General features: G+C 39.7%; 2 protein-coding genes across 7 annotated transcripts in view; one reads left to right on the top strand and one right to left on the bottom strand.

Moving 5' to 3' along the window:
* The window catches only part of krt222 (keratin 222), a 34,409-nt gene extending 26,896 nt beyond the window's left edge, over nucleotides 1-7,513 (top strand). For all 5 annotated transcript variants that reach the window (XM_017304147.1, XM_017304146.1, XM_017304145.1 and 2 more), the window contains 3 exons: nucleotides 1,960-2,180; nucleotides 2,343-2,445; nucleotides 4,196-7,513. In XM_017304147.1, the coding sequence (XP_017159636.1) occupies nucleotides 1,960-2,180; nucleotides 2,343-2,445; nucleotides 4,196-4,409 (538 nt within the window). In that variant the 3' untranslated portion in view covers nucleotides 4,410-7,513. The remainder of the gene's footprint in view (nucleotides 1-1,959; nucleotides 2,181-2,342; nucleotides 2,446-4,195) is intronic.
* A 127-nt stretch (nucleotides 7,514-7,640) lies between these two features.
* LOC103463255 (tensin-4) lies at nucleotides 7,641-22,884 on the bottom strand. Of its 2 annotated transcripts, none has more exons than XM_008406495.1 (12): nucleotides 22,826-22,884; nucleotides 20,416-20,686; nucleotides 17,394-17,703; nucleotides 15,107-15,504; nucleotides 14,883-15,014; nucleotides 11,963-12,055; nucleotides 10,574-10,651; nucleotides 10,406-10,465; nucleotides 9,872-10,043; nucleotides 9,675-9,743; nucleotides 9,535-9,564; nucleotides 7,641-9,443 (listed from the first exon to the last, which is right to left on the bottom strand). In XM_008406495.1, the coding sequence occupies exons 2-12, from the start codon at nucleotides 20,657-20,659 to the stop codon at nucleotides 9,311-9,313; spliced, it is 1,719 nt and encodes a 572-aa protein (XP_008404717.1). In that variant the 5' UTR covers nucleotides 20,660-20,686; nucleotides 22,826-22,884; the 3' UTR covers nucleotides 7,641-9,310. The 2 variants fall into 2 exon arrangements, with proteins under 2 accessions (XP_008404717.1, XP_008404724.1); XM_008406502.1 differs by having other exon boundaries at nucleotides 17,394-17,679.
* Nucleotides 22,885-23,419: the final 535 nt, after the last annotated feature.

Here is a 23,419-nt window from a genome sequence, read left to right as displayed (position 1 = left end):
TCACAGGAACCAGGAAGGAATTCCTTAATGGGAATTTTGTGGTTCTGGCATGAACATTCCTGCTTTGCACTTTTAATTGAGAATCAGTTCCTGGAACGGTAGACGGGGAAAGGAAATCATAGACCTCATTTTATGACAAAGTCTCCATGTAAACACAAGGCTTTAAACCCACTTAGTTGACATGAATACGGCAGGAAGCTAATGTTCGGCTCCTCCTAACAAAGTCAACAAAATTATCTCTTTATTGTTTCTTTCACCAAAAGAAGTCAAACAGAGCTCTTTGCATGTTGGCATTAGTGAAAGTAGCTCTTTGTGACTTGGATCATGCAGAATCCGTCTGAATTGAGAGTGGAAATGCGTAATGGTTGCAGGTTGAAACACAGACACTCCTGTGTGCTCAGATAATATGACGCTGACTAGAAACTAAGTCAGTGCAGAAATCGCACACAACAAATAAGGTAATCACAACGTTGGTTCAGAAACATATCAATTACCTTAAAGTGAGTTTTAATCAAACAAGATCAAAGACTCAAGACAGCTGCATGACCTGTCTTTCTGCTAGCATCAACCTGTTTTATTATACAATATTTAACAAGGGCTTTAATTATCTTCTCAAGAAATTTGGACAATGAAAGGTGCAGAGGACTCTGGCAGAAGCCTTACCTCTCCGAGCTTTGTAATTGTCATGTCATTGGGGAAAAAACATTTAATTTTGTGCCGCCAGTAGACGCTAGAGGTGATGGAGAGGACATCTGATTGTTTGCTCATGTTTGAGAAGGGTGGCACCCGAGTGGCTCACGCCAAAGAAAACACACATGAGTCCTTGTAAAAGCACGAGTTTCTCACTGAAGCATTTTACACGCTGCACAACGCTCAGTCCAGGTGTAATGGGTGCAAATGATTTTTCCAAAAAGTCTCATATTGAACCATGAAGCGTTATATTTCTTTACTAGAGCAAATAAATTAATATAGTTGTGCTGTTCAAGCTGTCATTATTACCTCACACAGGCTAAGATAAAGAACAAAACCCAGCAAATGTGTGAGAAATAATTCTGTGAGATCTTCTTTTGGGTGCATCTGCAGATCAACTGGGAAGAATTTGGGACTTTTTCCTCCATTTTCTTATATGCTTCTTATTAAACTTTCCTTTGAAAATAAGCGAACCATTCTGCAAAGATGGAAATTATACTGAATGCTTACTTTTTCTTCTTCCAGTCATAATCCTTCACAGCCGCACAAAAATGAATGTGTAATTTTTGAATGTATCCGTTTTCTCTGACACGTTCGTGAAAACATCCGACACATCTGCGATTTCCGTTCTCAAGATCTGACTTCACTGGTTTCTATTGAGATAAGATTAAACTAATTAACTGAAGGAAAACATTTGAATACCTTCATCTTCCAGCTGAAATAGTTCAGACTGGAACATTATTTGTACGTTTGTAAGCTTTGCAATTATTTTGCAAATAAAAAGTGACAGACTGGCGGTGCTCATAGCTCTTAGAGTCTTGCAGCCGTAAATGCAGCATAAGGCAGTTCTGCTTAGTTTTGTCTCAGATCATGAGTAAAAGAGCGTGCCAAACTTTTCAAATTTTTACTTTTTACACATTTTCAGAAGGATTTGTCTTTTTTTCCCACCTCCTAGTTATGCTCTACTCTGTGAAGTTCAGGGTTAGGGTCCGACAACAACATAAGAAATGTCAACTTCCTTTTGCTGTTGTTGCTTTTGTTTTGGAGAACATTAGGTTGCTTCAGATTTAATTGATGTTACATTTTACCGTAAGTCGCAGCCTTTCAATAAATATTAGAGCAAGAATGTTAAATCCTTTCAAAATTTCAGAATTTGGTGCATAATGATTATTTATTTTTTTACTTTTAATTCTTAACAGTTCTACTTGCAGATCTGAAAATTGAAAAAAAAAATTCTGTTTTGGCTACCATGAATCCTCATATCTGCAGGTACGTCGGTCATCGTGCCCATCCGTTGATCCTGCGGCCCTGGAGGTCTCCTGTGATGGACCCGAAAGAAAATGGGTTGGAAAACAGCTACAGTGACTCTGCTGTCACTCCAGATGAACCAAAATCTGAACCTCTGCCTGATATCCCGTCGCTCCTTCCTGCTGACAACAAACTGAAGAAGAGCAAGTTGTACAGACAGCAAAGCCTGGTGATTCTCACAGGTAGGACACTCACACACACACACCCACGCACACACACACACACACACACACACACACACACACACACACACACACACACACACACACACACACACACACACACACACAGAACCTTATCGCAACCATGCTTACTTATGGTGTGTCATGGATGTCTTTCCGTAGAGCCAGAGCAGGATAAAGACTTGCCACTGTCCACTGTGAAGACTCAGGAGATTCTTCAGGGCAACGTGGTGCGGGAGAGCGCAGAAGGTCACGGCACCATTGAGTAAGCATTGATCTTCTCTCGCCCCCATTGACCTGCTGTCAGCAGCTGTGCCTCAGGCTGAAATGTGGACTTTTTTTTTTTTTTTTTAGCAGTAAGCACTAATTGTATCTCTGTGAAACAGGCTGTTCGACATCATCCAGACAAATACCCTCAAAATAACACTGTGTCGCTCTCCTTATCTCGTGGAAACAAACCACATGTTTGCTACCAGTTTTTAATTGGTCGCGTGCTTCACACATTAGCACATCATTCCCCTCACACCCAAGCAACATCTGCTCCAGCAGGCAAGGGCTTACCATCTATGCAACAGCCAACGAGTCGCACGCAATAAAAGAGTGAATCGGCGTCGTAGGTTCTCATGAGTAACTCGTCATGGTGTATCATGGGAACTTTGCTGCAGTGTTGGTTTGTGTTTGATGTGGAGATGCATGTCTGGTGTGCAGGCCTTCAAGGGTGTGGTGCAGTGTTATTGTTGGATGAGACATTGGAGGAATAGTTTTGTATGCTCCAGGTCCAGGAGACACAAAAAGTCTGAAACCTTCAGACACTCTGGCTTTAGGCTGAAAGGGCTAGCTGCATAGGAGCTGACTCACTTGTAATTTCAGCTAACTATGGTGCTGTCTGTAAACATCTGCTCACTGTACGACAAACGCCTCTCGTGTCTTAAGCGTTTGTTGATAATACTGCAAACTAGGAGGCCTCATGTTGTCATCAGAAGGCTTAGAGGCACTGTCTTTTACGATGGTGTTGCTTGATGTAGGGATAGACCATGGCTTAAAGCACATCAGCTTTTACTGAGCCAGCCCTCACAAGCCATTCTTTCTTTAAGAAATCTGATCTAATCTTTTAAAAGGATAGTACTCAGTAGTTATTTGCTATTTATAAAAGCCTCGTCTTTCAAATGGTTTTTTCAGTGTTTGTTTTTGTCTGATTTTGGCAGATATTTTCGCTTTTCTAAGTCAACCTGACCAGATTATTTTTACTGAGCCCATGGGAAATCCTGGTGGCATTATTTATTATTCTAATTAGTTATCCTTAAATCTATAAAACTTTTTTGCAACATAAAGTGTTTATGGGAAGTATTCAAACCCTTTGAACATCTTTACATACACTCATAATTACACTCTTTATTACACTCATAAAGATACTGTGCTATTACACTCATAAAGTTCAGTGTGTTTTATTCATATTTTATGTAATTCCCCACTGCAAAGTGGGGAATACTTGTGAAATGTATTCCCCACATTTCACAAGTATTCACTGTTTACAAAATATGTTGCAAGTATAAAAAGTGAAATATACATTTCTATTCAGGCCCCTTTACTCTGACACCCATAAGTAATCTACTGTGCAATCACTTACTGTCAGAAATCACCTAATTAATCTGTGTGCAGGTTAACCTCAGAGGTTTGTCACAGGATATTAATGATCAAACAGCATCATGAAGGCCACCAAACTGAGCAGAAAAGCTAAATGTTGTTTACCACTCCGTCAGTTGACTAATGAACATTTTCCTTTCCAAAGTGACAGAATAAGACATGAAACATGAAAGATTCAAAATACTTTGCCACACAGTTCATACTTCTTCATGCTTAATCTGTATGTGTGAACAAGAAAAGAACTGCAAACCATGTTTAATGACTTCAAACAGACACAAGTCCCACAACAGCTTCCTGTCTCCCCCTTATTGTCTGAACATCCTGTGCAGTGAGTGACTGCATGATCTTTTCTTGTCACAATCTGCTCGCAGGACAGAGAAGATTGACAAGGTGATAAAGCAGTGGGAGGGCTCCTTCTTCAGAGGGAACCCCAAACTGAGGAAGAAGTCTGTGTCGCTGCGCTTCGACCTGCACATGGCTGCAGCCGACGAGGGCTGTGGCCAAACCAAACAGGACAGCCTCCCCGACGTGGAGGTTCGTCTCATCATGAAAAGGTCCCGCAGCATCTCCACCATCACGCAGTGACTCTCGCGCTTCGAGTACGCAGTCATTGCCCGTTTGTAGCAGTGTGTGGTGACGCCAGAGATGTTGAGAGGATGCAAATGGAACTGCAGTGATTTCCCCGAACTCTGGGCTGCAGCCTTCCATTGCCGTCACGCTTTCAAATGCAACATTTACTAAGCTTAGCATCACAGCTCATGACTGAATTTACCTGTCGGATACTGGTTGTGGCAGGTCAAGTGTTATAAAAGGAGGCTTTTGTGGTGACCGTTTCAATAGAGCCGGAGAGATTTAGATTCTCTGCAGTAAAATGTAAAGCATATACTTACGTCATCGGCTAAGACGAAGAGAAAGTGTCTCTCACTTTGTCAGCCTTTACTGCATAAGAGGTATTACAGACTAACACTGACATTTAATCCCAGTTAAACTCTGCGTGAAGGTAGGAGGAGACTAATGGAAGCAGACTTGTTCAAGCAGCTACTAACTACCAGAAGGTGCATTTAAGTGGTGGATTTTCACTACAGGACTGTATGAAAATTTTAAAAGTGTCTGAATTTCTCACGTGTTTTTATTTTATTTTATTTTATTCTGTTTGTCACCAGAAAACAAAGCTAAAATCTTTTTATTTTCAGATTTATTTTATTTCAAAAGTCATAATCTAAATAGTGATGTTATGTGGTTATTTTCACAAGATTACATAATTGTTTTATCGTCTACATTAAAATGAGAGCAGAACAACTGCACTTCTATTCTTCATAAGATAGGAACAAAATGTTACCTACCTTCTTTCTGTCATTGATCAAGTCATTGGTATTTTTGAATGAAGAGTAGTCATAATAATCAATAACGTAAAACCATCCAAACAAAGTTTGCTGCTATTTGTGAAGACAAGCAAGAATGTAACGAGCCAGGAAAGAGAAAGTTGACTTTAGCTGTAGAATAACTTAAATAGAAACTGTAATACTTCATTTTATCCACTTATAATTTTTTTGCAGTGCAGTGTCACTATGTCCTTGGTCATTGTGTGATTTCCATCACTAATCTTTACAGCTCTACTCACTGCAGTTCAATTTAAGGGAAACGGTGAATCACTTAGACAGTAAGTTGTAAAATTGTGAAAAAAATTAGTGAGTTTTGGTTTAATAAAATAAATACAACCTCAAAATATAGTAAGGTTATTAAAACATAAATGTCTGAAATATTTAAGATTACATCCAGTCACTCTTCAGGGATAATGCATTGTTACATAAGAGCAGGCCACCCTTAGAGGTTGTAGTAGCACACACCTAAAAACACAACAGGGTCAAATTTCTGTAGTTTGGCACCGTCAGCGTTTGTCTTTATCTGACTCTTGTAGTGACTTGGCCCAGAAAATGACCAAAGCGACTGCATTATAATTTTGAATACTTTCTTTATTAAACAGAGTTCAGACATATAGCTCTTGATAGTTCTATTTGTTTTCATGTCAAATGTAATAAAAAAAAAGGTAGAATAAAATCCAAATACAAAAGTTCTGGCAACATTCAGGTAGATGTCGTGCTTCGGTTCTTACCAGCAGTTTTACTCTGAAGTATGCAGCCGTTTGCATCCTCTTTTTTTCCACTGTCAGCATACAGTGCAGTGGTTATGGAAAACATTGGATTAGTGAATGGAAACAGCAGAAAGTCTTACTTATCATCACATAACCCTAGACAGAAAGACCCCAGGCAGATATTCAAGCCCATAAATTTCTTGCTACAAGGCAGCAATGCTAATAACTATGTCACCATGTGGCCCACTGCAGTATTAATGTCTAACGTTTCTTCATATAATCAGTCCATGTTTTACTCCCAGTCCGTCCTAACCTCACATAATGTAAGTTCCCAAAATGTTATCTCAAAGATGTCTCTCACACCTTTCTAACTCTACAGTTTCTTCTATCACTTCAGTTCTGTAGAACAACACTACCTGTATATCGGTGGCATTAATATTCTGGTATACTCTCTGTATATACTCTGCCATTCATTTGGCTCAGACACTGAGAAAAAAACAAGTCACAGTTGCAGCTAATTAAAGTATTTCAAATGGAAAGTTGTTTTTTTTGGTGGCAGAGAGGAGATCTGCTGCTAAGCAACCACACACACATTTGACTGGTATTTATTGTCAAGGAAACTATTTTCTCTGCTCACATCAAACAGGAAACATGCTTTTACCTGCCTTGATAAACCTGCCTCTAAAATATGACGTTCGTTCTTAGGTTTTGACCGCAAAGGCTAATGGTGAGAGCTACTGCTTATATCTACATCTACGTGTCTGTTTTCCTATATGGGAGATCATTTTTGTTTGTGTTATTTCTGCTTCACTGAGTAACAGGTTAAGGATGAATATTCATCATCCTGCTTGGTTTGAAAAGTTAGGTAATGTTAAAAGTAACTGTTTTACTAAGTGAAGTAGACAAAATGGAGGTAGACAGAGAAAAAACAGAAACAAATTAGCTGATTTAATTCCTATAATTCATCTTCCTAGTTCCAGTAATTCGATTGGTAGTTTGGTTGGGAAAAGATGGAGAGTTTGAGCTTGTCCCATCATATGACGGTGGCTCTGAGTGAAATATTTCCAGTCCTGTAAATTTCCTAACCCAGTAATTTTCTTACAGTCCTGAAACATGTTGCGATTCAAACCCACACTTAAGAACATCTGCACTGAAAAATATCCAGAGTTGGAGCACTTTGGTGGTCCTTTGTGAATGCAGGTAATTCTCAGACTGATAATGTAGATATAATGTACCACTGTGATCCTAACAGCAGTGCCGCTTTTATCTCTTACCATGTGTTTCTCTGAGAATCTCGCTTCCCCATTTTCACCAATAGAGGACAGCGTTTATTAAGATTTACCTCTGCAATGAATCCATCATACTGTGTCTGTGCCTCCTTAGACTTTTAAGTTTTTATGCTGAGTTTTGAGTTAATCCCCAAAGATGTTTGAAAAATAAAATTCGGACCTATAGGCAGTATGTCCAGGTCCTTCAAAGGTTGTTTAAAATATCAGAATTTATCTTATCTATGCAGTCCTGTGCTTGATTTTTTGCTCTGCTTCAAGAAGCACACTAGAGATTTATCATTTCAAATAAAGAGAAAATGTGCTGACTAGTGTGTTTTTTTCTTTCAAATGTGTCCAAAATGCAAAATAAGCACAATGTCTCCCTTTATGTTTACAAGTCTCTGTTTTCACACTTTTGCCATGTCTGCTCTCATCTTTCCACTTTCACACAGTGTTTGTTGATCATCTTTGTTTTTATTGCAGTTAAAAAAAATACAAATCCATATCTTTACAGACAATAAATACATTCAAACAGATTTATACAGTGAGGGCATCTGCACAGATTTTTACTTAGAAAATGGATACATCAGAGTTTCAAGTCTAAGTCTCTCTGTAACAGTTTGAGTAATCAGCAGGACGTAAGCATCATAATCTTACACTCTGTACATTTATAAGCCTTTTTTTTTTACTCTGTTACATTGTGTAGCAATGCAGCCACAAACTTATTTTATCAGAATGGATGTGGAATGAAATATAACATAATCTCCAACATTCTTACAAATAAGACCTAGATAGTATGATGTTTGTTCACATTTAGCTCCCTTAGTCAGAAGAATCCCAGAAAGACTTTGTAGTCACATTTCCATCAGTTCTGACCAGCTCCCCTGTTCCCGCTGAACAAAAGCATCCCTCCAGCTGGATGCTGCCAGCACCGTGTTTCTAGTTTTACCAATTTCTCTTGCACAACCAGAAAGTTACATTTTGTGCTTTGTCTAGAGCACATTCTTCCACACGCTTGCTGAGTTCTCTGTGTGTGCATGTGGTCGCCTCAAAATGATTGTCAGGTTTGTGAAATGTGCAACTAATAGTCCTATCAACAAAATTGTCCTGCCCAAACCGTGGAGCTCTGCAGCTCCTCCAGAATTACCAGCTGCTCCTCAGGCGTTGTCCTGGCCAGCTTAGGTGGACGTCTTGGCGTGTTTCCAGTTGTGCCATAATCATATGATGGACTGATGAATGCTCCCTGAGATGTTGAATACTCAAGATATCGTTTTATAACCTACACAGGCTTTAAATTTCCCCACAGTGTCGTCCATGACTGGCCTGCTGTGCACTTTGGTCTCCATGATGCTGTTTGTTCACTAATATTCGCTGACAAACCTCTGAAACCTCAACAGCATGTCTGCATTTGTACAGAGATTACATGAGACGCTTTGTAGCTTTTAATATACAGCCGGGGGCCGTTGGTCGAACCGGGTTTTATTTGGAGGTATTCGATATAAAGTGGCTGCTTACAAATGCAAACCTTACGTTTCAGATATTTATTTGTGAAACACTTTTCAATTTAAAATTATCCACTCACTACTTTGCGTTTGGCCTTATAAATAAAATCCCAATAAGATATACCGGAGTTTACTGTCGTAATATAACAAAGTGTGGTAAGGTTTAAAGGGTATAAATATTTTTTGCAAAGCTCAGTTCGTCACAAAATAGGACTAACAAGTTGATATTAAATTAAGATGCCTGTTGCTGGAACATTAAGACATAAAAAAAATAGTATTAAAGCTGTTGTCTGGGGTAGGTAATTGCATTTCTGTAGTATTTTTTACAAGCTGGACAAATTTTAAGCACAAGACGTCATCTTTTTTTATTTGTTACTCCCATCTGTTTTTTTATAGTCCTGAGCTAAAAATACATTCATTTCTGTGTGGGACTTTAAGGATCAGGATGTGATACTGGAGTGTTCAGCTTTAAGTCGGTTCTTCATCTGGTCTTTCAGCCCCAGAAGAGACGGTAACTTGACCAACTTATCAGCAGTCGTGACATTCATTTCGACCAGCATTGCATGTCAGTCAAAGGCAGCACAGTGTAAAACGGGTCACGGGAGGCCATCCGAGTTTGATTGTCTACTGCTTGGTTATGGAAGACTGAATATACTCAATGGCTTTGCTGCAAGGTTGCAAGGGGTCACATTCTGCAAAGACGTGGCAAACGTTCTCCATGCCAGCTTCAACACCTTTTGCCACAAAACCAAACATCCTGCAAACAGAAGGTACGAGAACTGATTACATGCACTTGTACAAAAGGAACAACAGAAACAGATGTATTGCAGGTTGGAAGCGTAGATTACCTTGCACCAAAACTCGTGCCTCTCAACCACCTGCAGGAGAACAGAAAACAACTTTATGAGCACTAAGAGAAACGTGAAGGGGATGAGACGCATGCATGTGTCGAATTCATCAAGTTCGTGAACGTGATGCATAAACATACAGGCGATTGTCTGGATCTTCACCGCTGTAGCTGAGCAGGTGAGCCGGGTAGTGGCGTCTGAAGAAAAGCCTGCCAGAAAAAAAACGGTAGGTTTAGGAGAAATGTTTCACACAAACCGCGCCTCGCCAGCAGCACGACTCCGAAGCAGGTTGTCGGTAACAATCTCAGCCGTATAATGCAGAGATATATTTTCTTACTTCCTGTTGATATCAGTGAGTGTAACACCCTTGAGGGACACCTTCATGTTCACAATAGTGGGTGCGAAGGAACCGGGTGTCTTCTCAAGTGTCAAGGACACCGCCTTTTGCACGGCGCAGGGACCTGTCAGCATCTCAGTGGGAACGGCATGCAGATAGATAAAATTGGAGGCTGCAAAACAGACCAAGCATCCATTTAGTTCTCTTTGCATTACTTACAAACAAAATAAGAGATAACTTGCAAATGCACAATGAAGAACGTAACTTTTTACACCCCAGTTGTTACTTTTAACTCATTGCAAACTTTATCACCTTCACATGTGTCTTGCTTTGCATAAGCAGCTTCTATTGCTTCTTTATCTTTTTTTTATTTCCGTGCATGCAAGATGTGACAACCTAAGATATGTTCTGGAATGCTAAGTGATGAAGTAGTTGTTTTATTTGACGTTTTTCCCTTGCCCGGGTAAAAAATAAAAAAATAATGAATTCTCAATATAATGCACATGACACAAACATTGTGTAACCTTGACTCACCTGTTCTTTTGTTCTCTATTGATGCTTTTTCATTTACTTTCTCTCCAGTTGGGTTCATATCTGTCAAAAATGGAGCCATTTTTTGTTTTTTTGTTGTTTTTTTACAAATATCTGTATTAGTTGCACACAAGCACATCAGAAAATGTCTCGCAATGACGGTTTACTCACCCTGGTAATTTAGTAGCAATCTGCAGGGTAGCGCGTAAGGAGAGATTGTGTGCTGGTAAACCAAAGCCGAGAGACTACCTGTAAGAAGAATAACCAAAATCTTTTGGCTTAGAATCTGAGAACAGTTTTGCTGCCATTTTTCAATCTAACTTTACCAAGACAAAAATGTGGCTAAATAAGTGGGTGCAAGGAAAACATGGTATTTATTTATTCACGTCCAAATAACAGCAGAAATGTTGAAGTTGTTTGCGTCATCCCTATTTTTTAATACATTTTTTTCTTGTTGTCCTGACTAAATGGACACAGACAAGCTGCTCAGCTCATCCTTCAAGAATTCAGTGTATAATCTTATCCCCAAAATAACTTAAATAAACAACACAAAAGTTGCGAAAGCAAAGGAGATATGCTTTTTTCAAAGATGTGAGAGACTATTTAGACGAGATATATTATATTTGAAGCATTATCGGTTATGAGGAGAAAGCTTGCAGGTGCAGAGCATACTCTAACCTCTTGCTATTTTTTTTCTTGTTTGCAAATAAAAGAGCAAGAAGATAAACATGTATCTGATTTGAAACTGCCATGTGCAAAGATTCTTAAAATTAGCATAAAATCTCAGAATAACTTTTAGTTTGAGGCAGAGGTGGTCCCAGCCTGTTAGACACCCCCAGGAAAAACAACCCCACAGGCAAACACCCCTGATGAGGTATCGCCCTGGGTGGTTGCCCACATTGCCCATATCAAAAACATCGCCACTGGCTTGAGGCAGAAATACCAGCTTAAATGTTTCTTACACTGCTCAGCTCTTAGTTTCAGTTTCCAAAGAAATAAAAGTAGATTTAGCACTAAAAAAAGAAGAATAAGTAGGCACCTACAGTCCTACATAAACAGGATTCGGTATTTCCCCCATCCGCTTTCAATGGAAAGAACTGAGCAAAAATGGAAAAGAGACTAAAACATGCTCATGTATAAAATATACATAATTATATTCACCCGTTCTTCAGAAAATCAAGCATCAGGCAATGAAGATGCTTAACATGAGAAAATAAAGGTTTCCATATCACAGGCATTCTAATTGCTTTAAGCCACAGAGAGTTTGAGGTTCAGAGTTTCTGTCAACATCTCGTTATGCAGCCAGAGGTACCATCGCATCTGTCTCACACAAGGAAACCACACATGTCGAAGACGAGCAAAATGTCAGAAAGACAAAATGATCATGTCTCTGTGGTTAGGAAAACAAACCTCAAAAACTCACTTCTTGCAAGAAGGCCAACTGAAGTCCTCTGAACATGAATCAGCTTTCATGTTATTACAAAACCTGAATTTTAAACTCACTGAACTATTGTTCAAAAAGGGGGCGGGGAGAGTGAAAAAAATGGCAGGTTTACTCACCAAAGTATGGTTCCTGAGAAGAACCTCTGATGCGAACGCCTTTAGCCGATGATTCAATCAGAAAGTGTCTGATAAGATCCGAGCCGCTTTCTCCTGAGTACACGAGAGCAACAAATGTCACAAAAATGTTTGCTCACCACATTAAAGACGAGGAATTGCTTTTGGTCAAGTATGAATTACAAAAAAACTGCATGAAAACAACAAATATCGACAAGTTCAATCAACAGCATTTAAGCAAGAAAACCACATCAGAAATGTTGAATCCAGAGTAATCTGTCCTTGGGCCTCGAAAAGCTAAAATGCAAGTTACTGCAACACAAGTTCAGACTGAAAAACCAAAACAAGGAAGATTCCTGCAAAGTCTGTTGAAGCGCAGTACAGTGGCCAACTGGTTAGCATGGACGCTTCAAAAGAGGGAGCTGCTGGAGTCGAGTCCTGGCCAGGATCTTTCTGTGGAGCTGAAATGCTTTTCTCATGGTACTGAGTTAACCTTTTGCAGTTCAAAGACCTCCGTGTTAGATTAATTGGTCTCTGTGATTTGACTTTATTTGGTCTTGTTTGTAAGATGTGGACATGCAAAGCAAGATGGTGCCATTAGTCTCTCTCTAACAAGTGACTGTAGGAGCGAGCAGGTCGTTTTACCCAGTTGTCCTGAATAAACGGTCTCAGGTTTAGACGGTTATGATCACCATTTTCACATCTTTCCTCAGATATCGGATAGTATAAGGATCTGGGTTCAAGAACAGTCATCTAAAAGGAGTCAATTATTTGTTTTTGTTTCCTCATCCCTAAGTTCTTTTAGCTGTATGTTTTCCTTAGGGTCATTAGCATGTTGGAGAACACGACTTGCTTCTGAGGGTGAGCTTTCTGACATTAGGCCATTTGTTTCAATCCAACTTTCCTTGGTAGTCCTACTACAACCTCTTGAATTTCTGCACAGATTCAAGATTCCCCCAGGCTAGAAGCAGCAACGCAGTCCCAAGACCTAAAATATGTGATTGGCAGCAGATTATTATTATTTTTTCTTTTTTTTTTCCCTTCAGTGCTGGAGTCATTTCGGATTTTCTTCCATATAAACTGTGACGAGTACAAATGCTCCTGATGTTGCAATCAAAAAGTGGAGTTCTGCCTGTTTTTTCTCAGTTCTTTCTCTACCATTGTTACCAGAAGTCTGATCCAATTAATGGTGCATTTTCCCCTTGTGTCTGCGCCCCGGGAGTCTGCCGCCCTCCCATGAGCATTGTTATGTTTAACAAAGTTAACAGATGTTGTCGCTGGGACATGAGGCTGCACAAATTTTAATTTTTTTTAGTATCCATGTTATGAAACATGAACGGGAATAACATATATTATTTGTTTTATTTAAGACATAGATTTACATTTCCTATATGCTATTCGTTTTGATTAGGGAATCTTTTTTTTATGGAATGTTTTGTATGATTGCATGTTAATGACTGCTAAATTGTGTCTCGTGAGTTAAACAGTGATGAAGTTTCTATTCTATTCTATTCTATTCTATTCTCTTATTTTACCTGTTATTTGTTTATATCACATTCAAAAGGTATAAATGTAGGATTTTTCATTTCTTTAGTGATCTCTAACCAGAATTTTATTTTATTTTTTTTTTGCATTTGATTGCATATATGCACATAACAAATAAAGGATAGTTGGCGTGGCAACATCAATTACTGAAGTTAACGCTGAGGCCTCACAGTGGAGTTATACCCCACATCTTTTACTGATAAATTTTTATCTTAGCCAGTACCGTAACATCGTGTGCTCGCTATTAATTTCTTCCATTTCCAGGAGGGTATGCTGCTGCAAGTTTTAAGCTCGTTTGTGAGGCTGCCAAGCTCTGCAAGCTGGAACTTGAAGTTGCCATAAAAGTCATTTTACGACAACCTCGAGTAATGAAGATATTTAACCCCTCAGCTTTCAAAACTTTGTTTTAATGTCTCGAGTTTCACTTCATCCGAAATCTGTTGCTTGACGCTCTCGCTTGTTTTTAAATGAGTACATTTTAATTCTTTACCATCTTTGCAGGATGGATAGAAGTGCAACGTTAAAAACTTCTTTTTTTCTCCTTTGCTACAGGACCTGGTCTCACCCATCCATTTTGAAACATGTGACGAGTGATGTCTTCCATATCTTTTTGTTGTAATTACGTTTACAACGTCCCAAATCTGTGACAGAAGTAAACCTCCAAATGGCTTTGTGATTGAGATTTGTCTTTTGTTCTTTGATTGCCCTCAGAGTCGTAAACAGCCCGTTTTCTTTGGTGTTTACACAATGCACACCGCGGGTGGAAAAATCACTGGCACCGTCCGCTGGCTCGCCGCAGACTGCCGCATGGCATAAGATGACATCCACTTTCCACAGCACATTGTGTTTGCATTGTTTGTCTTTGACTGTGGGAGTTGTGGCTTTAAGGCTTTCTGTTGCCTGTTTCTGACCAAATATTTTAAAAGCCGTTTAAACTGTGTTTTTTTTTAGACGCAGACTGGACAGACAATCTGTCTCTGCGTTCCTCTCTGCAGGGTTTCTTCACATTGTTCGTGTCCAAAAACTCTGTCCGTTTTCCAGGCTCAAATTTCCACAGCTGCCAATCTTCTTCTAACCCAGCAGCATAAATTAAAAAAAAAAAAAAAAAGTTAACTGGGAAATCAGGGCCTTTTAAGGATGGACATAGGGATGGATGAATAGGTTAGGAGAACTTTCTTGGAATACAAATCTTTTTTCCATGCTTTGATCTGTTTCCGTACTTTTCCAGATCTGTAAAATGCTCAATTTCAGACTTTTTTTTATTTATTTTTTCATGAATTTTCCAGCGTGCGCGTGTTTCTACAGAACATAAACCGGCGAGCCTTGTGAATGATTCAGAAGCAGTCATGAGCTGCTGTGTTCGTGAGCAGACGTTTACCTGGATAGGCCGCAGCAGTGAAGGTGGTGGGTGACTGGTCCACCTTCATGGCCAAACCAAAGCTTCCTCTGTAGGAGGTGCTGTCTCTCACCACAAACGTCCCGGCTTCCTTATCCTTCAAAAGGGCTTCAGCTGGGAGCAAAGCAGTTGGCAAAAGAAGGCATCGCGTTTATTCTGACATCCGTTGTCACTGCATGTAAAGCCAACGTCAGGAACCACCTTACCCTCCGCTCTGCTGATGTGCGGACGAAACCAGAACTTCGACGTGTTCATGACGAATTTCATAGACGGTTGGCTGCCGCTGAAACTCGCTTGAAAACACCTCCGTTTTGACGGAGAGGCGGGGACCTTCTGGACCAGGTCAGCTTCTGACCCAGAAGGCCTCAGGTCCGACTCTGGCGCGCCGTTGATCAGGAGCAAAGGAATATCTGTCTGGGAGCCGGCAAGCGAAGCGGGACTGCTGTTTGCTCCTCTGCTGTGTAGTTCAAGTAGATGACCCTGCTTTGAGAGCGAGGCTCTGCTTTGAGAGCGAGGCTGACATTTGGAGCCATCATTGAAGGGGATTAGAGCGCAAGTCGGGATGGACTCTGGAGAGTCGGGGTCCTCAGTCAAAGATAAGTTGCTGTAGAAAGAAAAGAAAAAAAATCAATAAAATATCATCACAATACTTTTATACTTCAGTTTTGTATTTGTTATCTAAACAACAACTTTGACTCTGTCATTTTAAACTCTTTTTTTACACTGAATGCACATTAAATACTATGAGTACCACTACTACTACTACAACCTTTTTTTTTTGTTCTTGTTGAAATGTTCAAGTTCCAGAATGAAAAAATGAACAGGAAGCCTGACTTCCAAAGCCTTTAAAATTCCTTAAATTTTAAAGGCTCAAATTTAAGGACATTTTAATCTTTAAAAAGGGTAACATTTTCTGATGTTCACGTCTTGATCTTGCTGAGATGCTGAGGAGTGACTTGAAACAGGCTACTTGTGCAAGAACCCATCAAGCATCTCAAAGCGGAAAGCGATGAGTGTGTCAAATGTTCTTCACGCTGATATCAGAAACTGATAGATATCCACAAAACCATCTCACTTAAGTCACTTCAGCTAAAGGTTAGGTACGTATCTAGCTATCGCTATAGATCCAGCTAGACAGATAAACACGTATCTATCAATCTATAGATACTTGCAGTGTCTATATTTTTCTAACTTCTTCCGTTAGAAAGTTTTTCTTGATGTCTTTGAAATTAAATTGTTTTTCAAAAATAAATTAAAATGAGAGTATATCAACATGCAAACATTTTTTGAAAAAGAACTAAATATGTAATTATTTTTCTTTGTTTTTTATGAATTAGCAAAGTAACAAAAACCTACATAATTTGATTAATAGGCATTGTTTATCGCTACTTTCATATTTGAATCTGCTTGCTTCTGATGAACTAAAAGATCAAACTTTCCCCCTCCTCTCCAATGTCCCTCAAATGTGTAGAACTACAGAAAGTTTCTCGTATTAAACTCTGATTTAATACGTGTCCTAATGTGGTTTTGGGTGAAGGTGAAATTGTTCTGAAGAAAACCGTCTACTCTCCAAATATGACTTTTTTATTTTATGTTTGTTGCCTCTAATAAACAACAACAAAAAAACTTTTGTATTTTATAAGTAGATCTTGAAAACAGAGCACAGCTTTGTCCTTCTATTTGAACCATTTTATATATATTTATGTATAATTTTCTGTTTGTTTAGCTCAGCAATTTTATTTACTATATTTTATGCATTTTTTTTTCCATTATCTATCATTTAGATTTTTTTTACTGGCTTCTGAAGATTTAACACAATGTGCTTTCCATTGTTCTTTTCAGCGAATTTTCTGTGTGGTAATTTAATGACATGCAGTTATATAATAATCTGTTTGGTTTATAACTTTGGCTTTAACATTTAGTGTGGGAGGAGGGTAGAAGGGGGGAATGGTTATTTCAGTCTTGTGATTTGTCTTTCCGTTCACGTTTTTGTTTAGTCATGTTCTTCAACGTTGTTGTTTTAATCATTCCCGTGTTTTCCTGTAAGCATGTTGTTTCCTGCACGCATTCACCGTCCTCCCTGTACTTCCAGCTTTCCAGTCTCTGTCAGATCGTCTTCTGTCTCAGCCCATCTATTCCTCTTGTGGTCTCTCTGTCTGGTACCCAGTTTTTCTCCACTTGTGATTCCAGCTCTCTTCCTCTATTTGGTTTCTTCCAATGACTCTTTAAGCCTACCATGTGATCCTGCCTGCTTCCTGTCTTAAGTGGGGTGCAAGATAAAAACAGGAATAGTTTATAAGTTATACTATAATTATTGGTTTTATTCTGATTCTTTTTCATATTTGTTGTTGTTGCTGCATTTTCTTTATCTTTTCTCCAGGTTTCCATAATCATGTTTAAGTTTTCTTTGTTTTTTTTTTGGTTTTTTTTCAAACACGCCTCAATGAGATAAAATCCTGAATGAAATGCAACAGAGTTTCCATCGGTTTTTACCTGCCCAAAATGTAGCTGGTATCTGAGCATGTGGACATAGAGAGCAGCGAGGTGGCGCTGTTTCTGTTGGAGCCCGACGGGCACAGTGACCCCGGGGAGAAGGCCAGGTCGTTCTTCGGCGAGCGGTTTCGCCTGGGAGCGCTTCCAAATGGAAGAGGCGGCAGGGAGGATGTGGGAGAGCTGGAGAACACCAGCGCGCCATTGGGGCTGCTTCTGAGGCTGCCGGGCGTGGGGATGGGGATACTGGGGCATCCTCTGGGAATCAGCACGCAATGGGAAGCGCCATCTGAGTCATCCGAAGAAAGAGAGACTGAGGATGAAACGAGGAGTCATGGTTAGGATGCTTAAGAGTTACATAAGAATATGAAAGCTTTCCGCAGCCCAGAACTTGTCTGACTTTGTTTTTTTCTTGTTTTATTTTTGTTTTTTTTGCTTCATGGGCTAGGCCTCTTTCTTGAAACACAGAAAAGACAGAGCTAGAGAAGTTCACATTTCTCGTGCAGGAACATGCGGAGGAGTCTATCATTTCCAAACTAATTGCTTTTCCAAGGCGTATTTCTGCTTTTGCAATAACAGAAAATAAGAGGAGTCTCAGCTTGTTCTTGGACTGATGCGTTTGCGTCTGCCTCATTGTGCTGACGAACACAGAGTGAATGTCTGTAGGAAAAAAAAACAAAAAAACCTTTTCATTCCAGTAAGCATATGTGTAAGGGTGGGTTTCGTAGTTGAACTGACAAAAATAATGACTAACATTTTCACAGATATGAAATGCATGACAACATGCAGCATGACACGCTGTTGCAAAGTGAAACGTTGCAGAAATGGGAAATGAGAATTCATCAACAGGCGCAGAAATTCTTTCTTCTCGTTTTTACCAGCCAGAAAATACATCTAAAAAAAAAAAATCTTCTACTGCTACCAATTTCCTGTAAACTTTTTCACCTCTACGCCACTTGACAGTTTCAAGAAAAGCGAGCAAAAGGAGCACATCTTTATGAAAAAAGCAAGCGCAACAGGAAATCTATTTTCATATTGTTTTGCCCCTTGTACACAGTTTCTGATGGCAGGAGTTCCTGAGCGGAGGAGGCCTTGCCGGATCACCCCCCCCAGCATGACTATGTGGTTAATGTTCCTGACAGGGTGTGGTTTCAACCTGGGCAGATGTGGTGCAATAACTACACGATTAAAAGCGTTTAATATATCTCAAAAGGTGCGTGCACTTTAAGAGTTGTACTTTTTGTTTTTATAAGGCTGACTGGTTTTATAGCACAATTACACATCGCTGTTGAGCCAACGACTGGTTGCCTGCGTGCGCCAAGGAAGCTTTGCTCCACAAAGACACCTTTTAACTCTCAGAAACCAAAGAGCAGCTCAGGGCACGTAGCTATCGCCTCCAAAAGCTACAGGAGTCTGAAGCAGACAGACTCCAAGCACCACCACAGACTGGCCATCACACTGGTCTTCAGCGGAGGTGCAGCACCCCCGCTGGCCAAAGGCACAGGGAGTGATGCCGGGCATCGAACCACCCAAGCCAAGTACCACAGCCACATCCCACTGCTGCAGGCCAAGCCCGGCGGTTGCAAGTTGGGTAATTAGCTCCTTTAAGTAAATTGTTATTTTTGCTGACGTGTTTCTGTACAGGGCTGCACAGTGGCGCAGTTGGTAGAGCTGTTGCCTTGCAGCAAGAAGGTTCTGGGTTCGATTCCCGGCCCCAGTCTTTCTGCATGGAGTTTGCATGTTCTCCCTGTGCATGTGTGGGTTTTCTCTGGGTACTCCGGTTTCCTCCCACAGTCCAAAAAAACATGACTGTTAGGTTAATTGGCTTCTCCAAATTTCCCCTAGGTGTGAGTGTGTGTGTGCATGGTTGTTTGTCCTGTGTGTCTCTATGTTGCCCTGCGACAGACTGGCGTCCTGTCCAGGGTGACCCCGCCTCTCACCTGAAACGTTAGCTGGAGAGGCACCAGCAACCCTCCCGACCCCACTAAGGGACAAGGGTGCAAGAAAATGGATGGATGGATGGTTTCTGTACACAACCATTTTCCAATAGCGTCCTACAGTTTGTGTGCGTTTGAGCAGTGGCGCAACTACACATTATTCAGGTGGATGCGAAAACATAGATTGGCGCCCCCCCGAGGGAAGGAACGTCAGGGTGAAGGACCGACGCTCACTCACTCACTGTCCAAGCTGAGCATAGCACTATTTAAAATTCAGTGTGAGAATCGGTAAATTACTTTTCTAAAAATGACTTGAATAACTTGAGTTAAAGCACAAAGGCATGAAATGAAGAATGGGCAAAAAGAAGCAGCCCTCGCTTGATTAGTTTGACAGACACTGTCTGTGAAAACATGATTTACAAAGCCAGGTAAATGTAGTGAGGTTAAAATCCTCACGAGTAAAGAATAGACTAATTATAAGTGGGGAAGACAGACCTTTAGCTGTTTCCATTCTGTACTGTTGAATGTAAACAATACTTCGGTCAGTAGAGGCCAATCTAAATCAAATTAACTTATTTTGTTTGACAGTGTAGAATGAAAATGACTCTCCAACATCACGCTGACATTTACAATTGTCTTTATGCTTTCATTGGGGCGTCAACAATTGCTCCTCTGGTACAAAATACTGCAGCTCGTCTCCTGACTAATTTGACTAACGGTAGTTGGAATAGTACAAAAATACAGCAAACATTACCAGTCTGTGGTTCGTATTTTTATCTTATTATTTTTCTGTAGTTCCTTTTTAATTTACAGCCAGACTAAAAGGTGTAAATATGTAGTCTGCCTTCCTCTTTAGTTTTATTTTTGCTCTTTTTAGCAGATTTTTCCCTATTCATACCTACAAAACTAGACACAAAGCAGTAGAAAAGAAAAACCTACAAAGCGTAATAAGAACATTGCGGGTGGGCAAAGAAGATGCCGTGCCGTGATGTCATTCTCTATTTTTCGAAACAAAGACAACAGACACAATCACAATTTAAGGATCAAGTTCTGAAGAAGAAGAAGAAGAAGAAGCAGCTGCCATGTACCTGCTGGAGGGCTTGTGCAAGTGGGGCTTCGGATTGGCTCGAAAGTGGGATCCATGTCAAGAATGAGTTGATTAAGATTTTCCAAGGTCATGTCAAGATCGTGGTCAACAAGGTGAAACTCTGGCTTAGAGACACCAGGTGGCTGAGGGACATTTCCCTGTGAAGAGTCGAGGCAGGTGGACTGACCCACTCTCAGAACATGGCAGGGTATCACTTTGGACATGCCTTCGGCTGCAGGCATCATAGTAGAGGGAACTGCTGTCTTCTTAAGCTGTAAAAGGCACAAGAAGAAAAATTAAGGTTATATTTGCTTTAATTTTGTGTGCTTAACGTGACATCATACATTTTAGAGTAACTTGTTTGTGCTTCTCTGCATTCGCAGTCGGGAAAAACTCACAGTCTGCTTGAAACTCATTCACTGTCTTACTTTTAAACCTCAACTGCTTCTCTATGAAACAGTATAACCTCAGTATAAGTAAATTTATTCAAGTAGTTTAATTCAAATATGAAGTTCGCATATTATGTATTCAAAAGTTTCTTACAGAAAGGCTGTTCTATTTCTGTTTTTTTATCAATTAATCTGATTATTATGACTTAAAGTTAATGAAAACTTTGAAAAGATAAGAGATAAGTAAAAAAGATTTTTAAAAACCAAAACTTCGTAGTTTGATCACGTGACTGACTTGACAGTTGTCCAGCAGACGGTCAGCGTCCCCTTCACTGTCTGCACTTCCCTTTTGCAGAGGGAAGCTCAGACTTCAAAAGATCAATAATCTGACTGTTTAAACCGAGCTGAGTTAAACTAACAGGGGAAAAACGCCATTTTTAGAAAATTGGGAAGTAAAACCTGCTCAAGGTGTGAACTGTAGTTGGGGTCAGAGCTTGAAGACTAACCACAAACAGTCATATTTATTGTGTTATGTCCCTAATGAACCAGAGATCATGCCAGAAGTGTCTTTCCTGGGACATAAAATAATAATCCTTTAGAAAACATTGTAGTTTTTCAATCTTCTCTTTAATGGCAAGCTTTGTTGGGATGCTAATTTGCTTTTCCAAAAAAATTTGGTAAATTCCCACACTCCAAAGGTACTAAAACCTGCTTCATTGAGATTGGCATCACTGTGATTGGACTGGCCAGTAAACTCGATTAACGGAAAATTGATTTCAACAAAGTCACAGGCTGATCACCACCATCCCATCCTGCATTGATGCAGGAATTTGCATCAATGCAAATGTAAGCAAAAGTTTTCAGAGGATAGTCTGTGCAGCACACATGTGCATTTCAGTAAACCCACAGTTCCTCTATTAATCGGTATTTTTTACCAACATTACAATTTTCTGAGAAACAGCAATCCATAAACCATATTTCTCAAAATGAATAGAAAGTTAGTGGTGGCTGAGATACTTTGCAAAAAGCTTTGCATAATCTAGCACGAGTCATGTTGACACAGGAAGAAGAAGAAAAACAAACTGTGTGTTTACACTGGCGATATATATTACTACAAGTATTATTTTGTTTCTTCAAGGTGTGAACTATATTATTTTTGGATTTTATTTCAGCCATGCTGTCCCACACAGGTGTAACTATTAAGCTGCCGTTGCCTAAGATGGATCAAATCGCAATAAGTCAGGCCTCCAGGGACAAGTTTGACGCCTTAGGTATAAAACCAATTCATGAGTAATTACATGTTGCAGAAGTGATGCATTGAAGCGCTGAAATTTCACCTGGGCTGAGCAGAGCTGAGGAGGATCCACACCCTCTGACTCTGCTCGCCAGACGGTTCAGACAAGGCGTGCCGCTGATTGCATAACTCAGGTGACTGGCTGTTACCACGGCAACATAATATTTACCCCGCAACAGTTCAGCCTCAATGGGTGTGGTTTATAGGTGAACAAATGAGGGTTGAAACTTCTATCAAATTATTGCCATCATTTTGAACTTTCTCTACTTTTGATCAGCCGCTTTGCTTCTGCCAGAGACAGAGTGTGTTCCGTCCTGCTACTGGTCAGCTCTTAAACTGTACAGAGATTTTATTTTATTTTTTAATATAATACAATTTCTTTGCTTTAAATTAACTGCTTTGAGTCTCCATGTTTGATGAATGTTGAAATAGAAAGTATATTCTAATACAAATATTTTTCTTTGATGTAGTGCAAATATCTGATGCTGTAGAGTAAGGTAGGCATTAATACTGCATGTATTAAAACACATTCATATTCCCAAAATATGCACTATATTTAGTTTTCCCACATTTTTACACTTCATTATTCTTACTTATGTTATTTCTAAGTCTTAAAGCTGTAGTTCTAATCTATGTTTTTACTCTAGCAACATGCGTTGAATAAGTAAAATCCCCCCACACACACTTGAATATGCATCAACATTGAAAAAAAAAAAAAGTCATCTTACCTTGAATTCCTTTGCTCAGGTTTCTGCTGTTACTGTCTCAGGTAAATCTCCCACCTCTCCTGTTGCACGCTTTTATTAATGCAATCCCAGCCCTTTTTCCCTGGAAGCCTATCAGCAGCTTGACTCAGTGGTCCCTGCCTTTTAAGCTGATTATGTCATATTACTGGAGTTGCATACATGCCTGGTGGGTTGGTTTTTCTATTCCCAAAAGCACAATCAAAGCACACAGAACTAAACCGATGTTTCTTACTTTGCTCCAAATATTCATACTCAAATATTTAGAGCATGGTGAAATATTAACCTTTTTAGTGTCAGTTGAAGACGCAAAATTCTTTATTAATTACAGCCCATAATGCTTTTTGTGCAAATTTCACTGGAACATTTCTTCTTATGTTTTCTTTTCATGTCTGAGCTTCTATTTGTTGAAGACATTTAGAATGAAATATAAAACATAAATAATGATTCTCTGCTAAGGTGTTGTGATTCAGCTGAGGTGTGGTAGCCTTGAGATCAGTGTTTTATTTAGAAGTTAAACACTTTACAAGGCACAAAGGTCCAGTTTGCTGAAGTATTAAAAAGATGTAAACTTTTTCA

This window comes from Poecilia reticulata, linkage group LG1 (genome assembly GCF_000633615.1).
Source record: "Poecilia reticulata strain Guanapo linkage group LG1, Guppy_female_1.0+MT, whole genome shotgun sequence".
Lineage (NCBI taxonomy): Eukaryota > Metazoa > Chordata > Actinopteri > Cyprinodontiformes > Poeciliidae > Poecilia > Poecilia reticulata.
This window is presented reverse-complemented; position numbering and strand designations above follow the sequence as displayed.

What these genes read in the sequence shown, in the direction of transcription:
- LOC103463255 (XM_008406495.1), bottom strand. Translation starts at nt 20,659, where the DNA reads ATGATGCCTGCAGCCGAAGGCATGTCCAAAGTGATACCCTGCCATGTT. An exon ending in CTCACTGATATCAACAGGAA is followed by an intron (nt 9,744 to 9,871) that starts GTAAGAAAATAT and finishes TTTTTCTGGCAG; the next exon opens with GCTTTTCTTCAGACGCCACT. An exon ending in GAAGATCCAGACAATCGCCT is followed by an intron (nt 9,565 to 9,674) that starts GTATGTTTATGC and finishes GTTCTCCTGCAG; the next exon opens with GTGGTTGAGAGGCACGAGTT.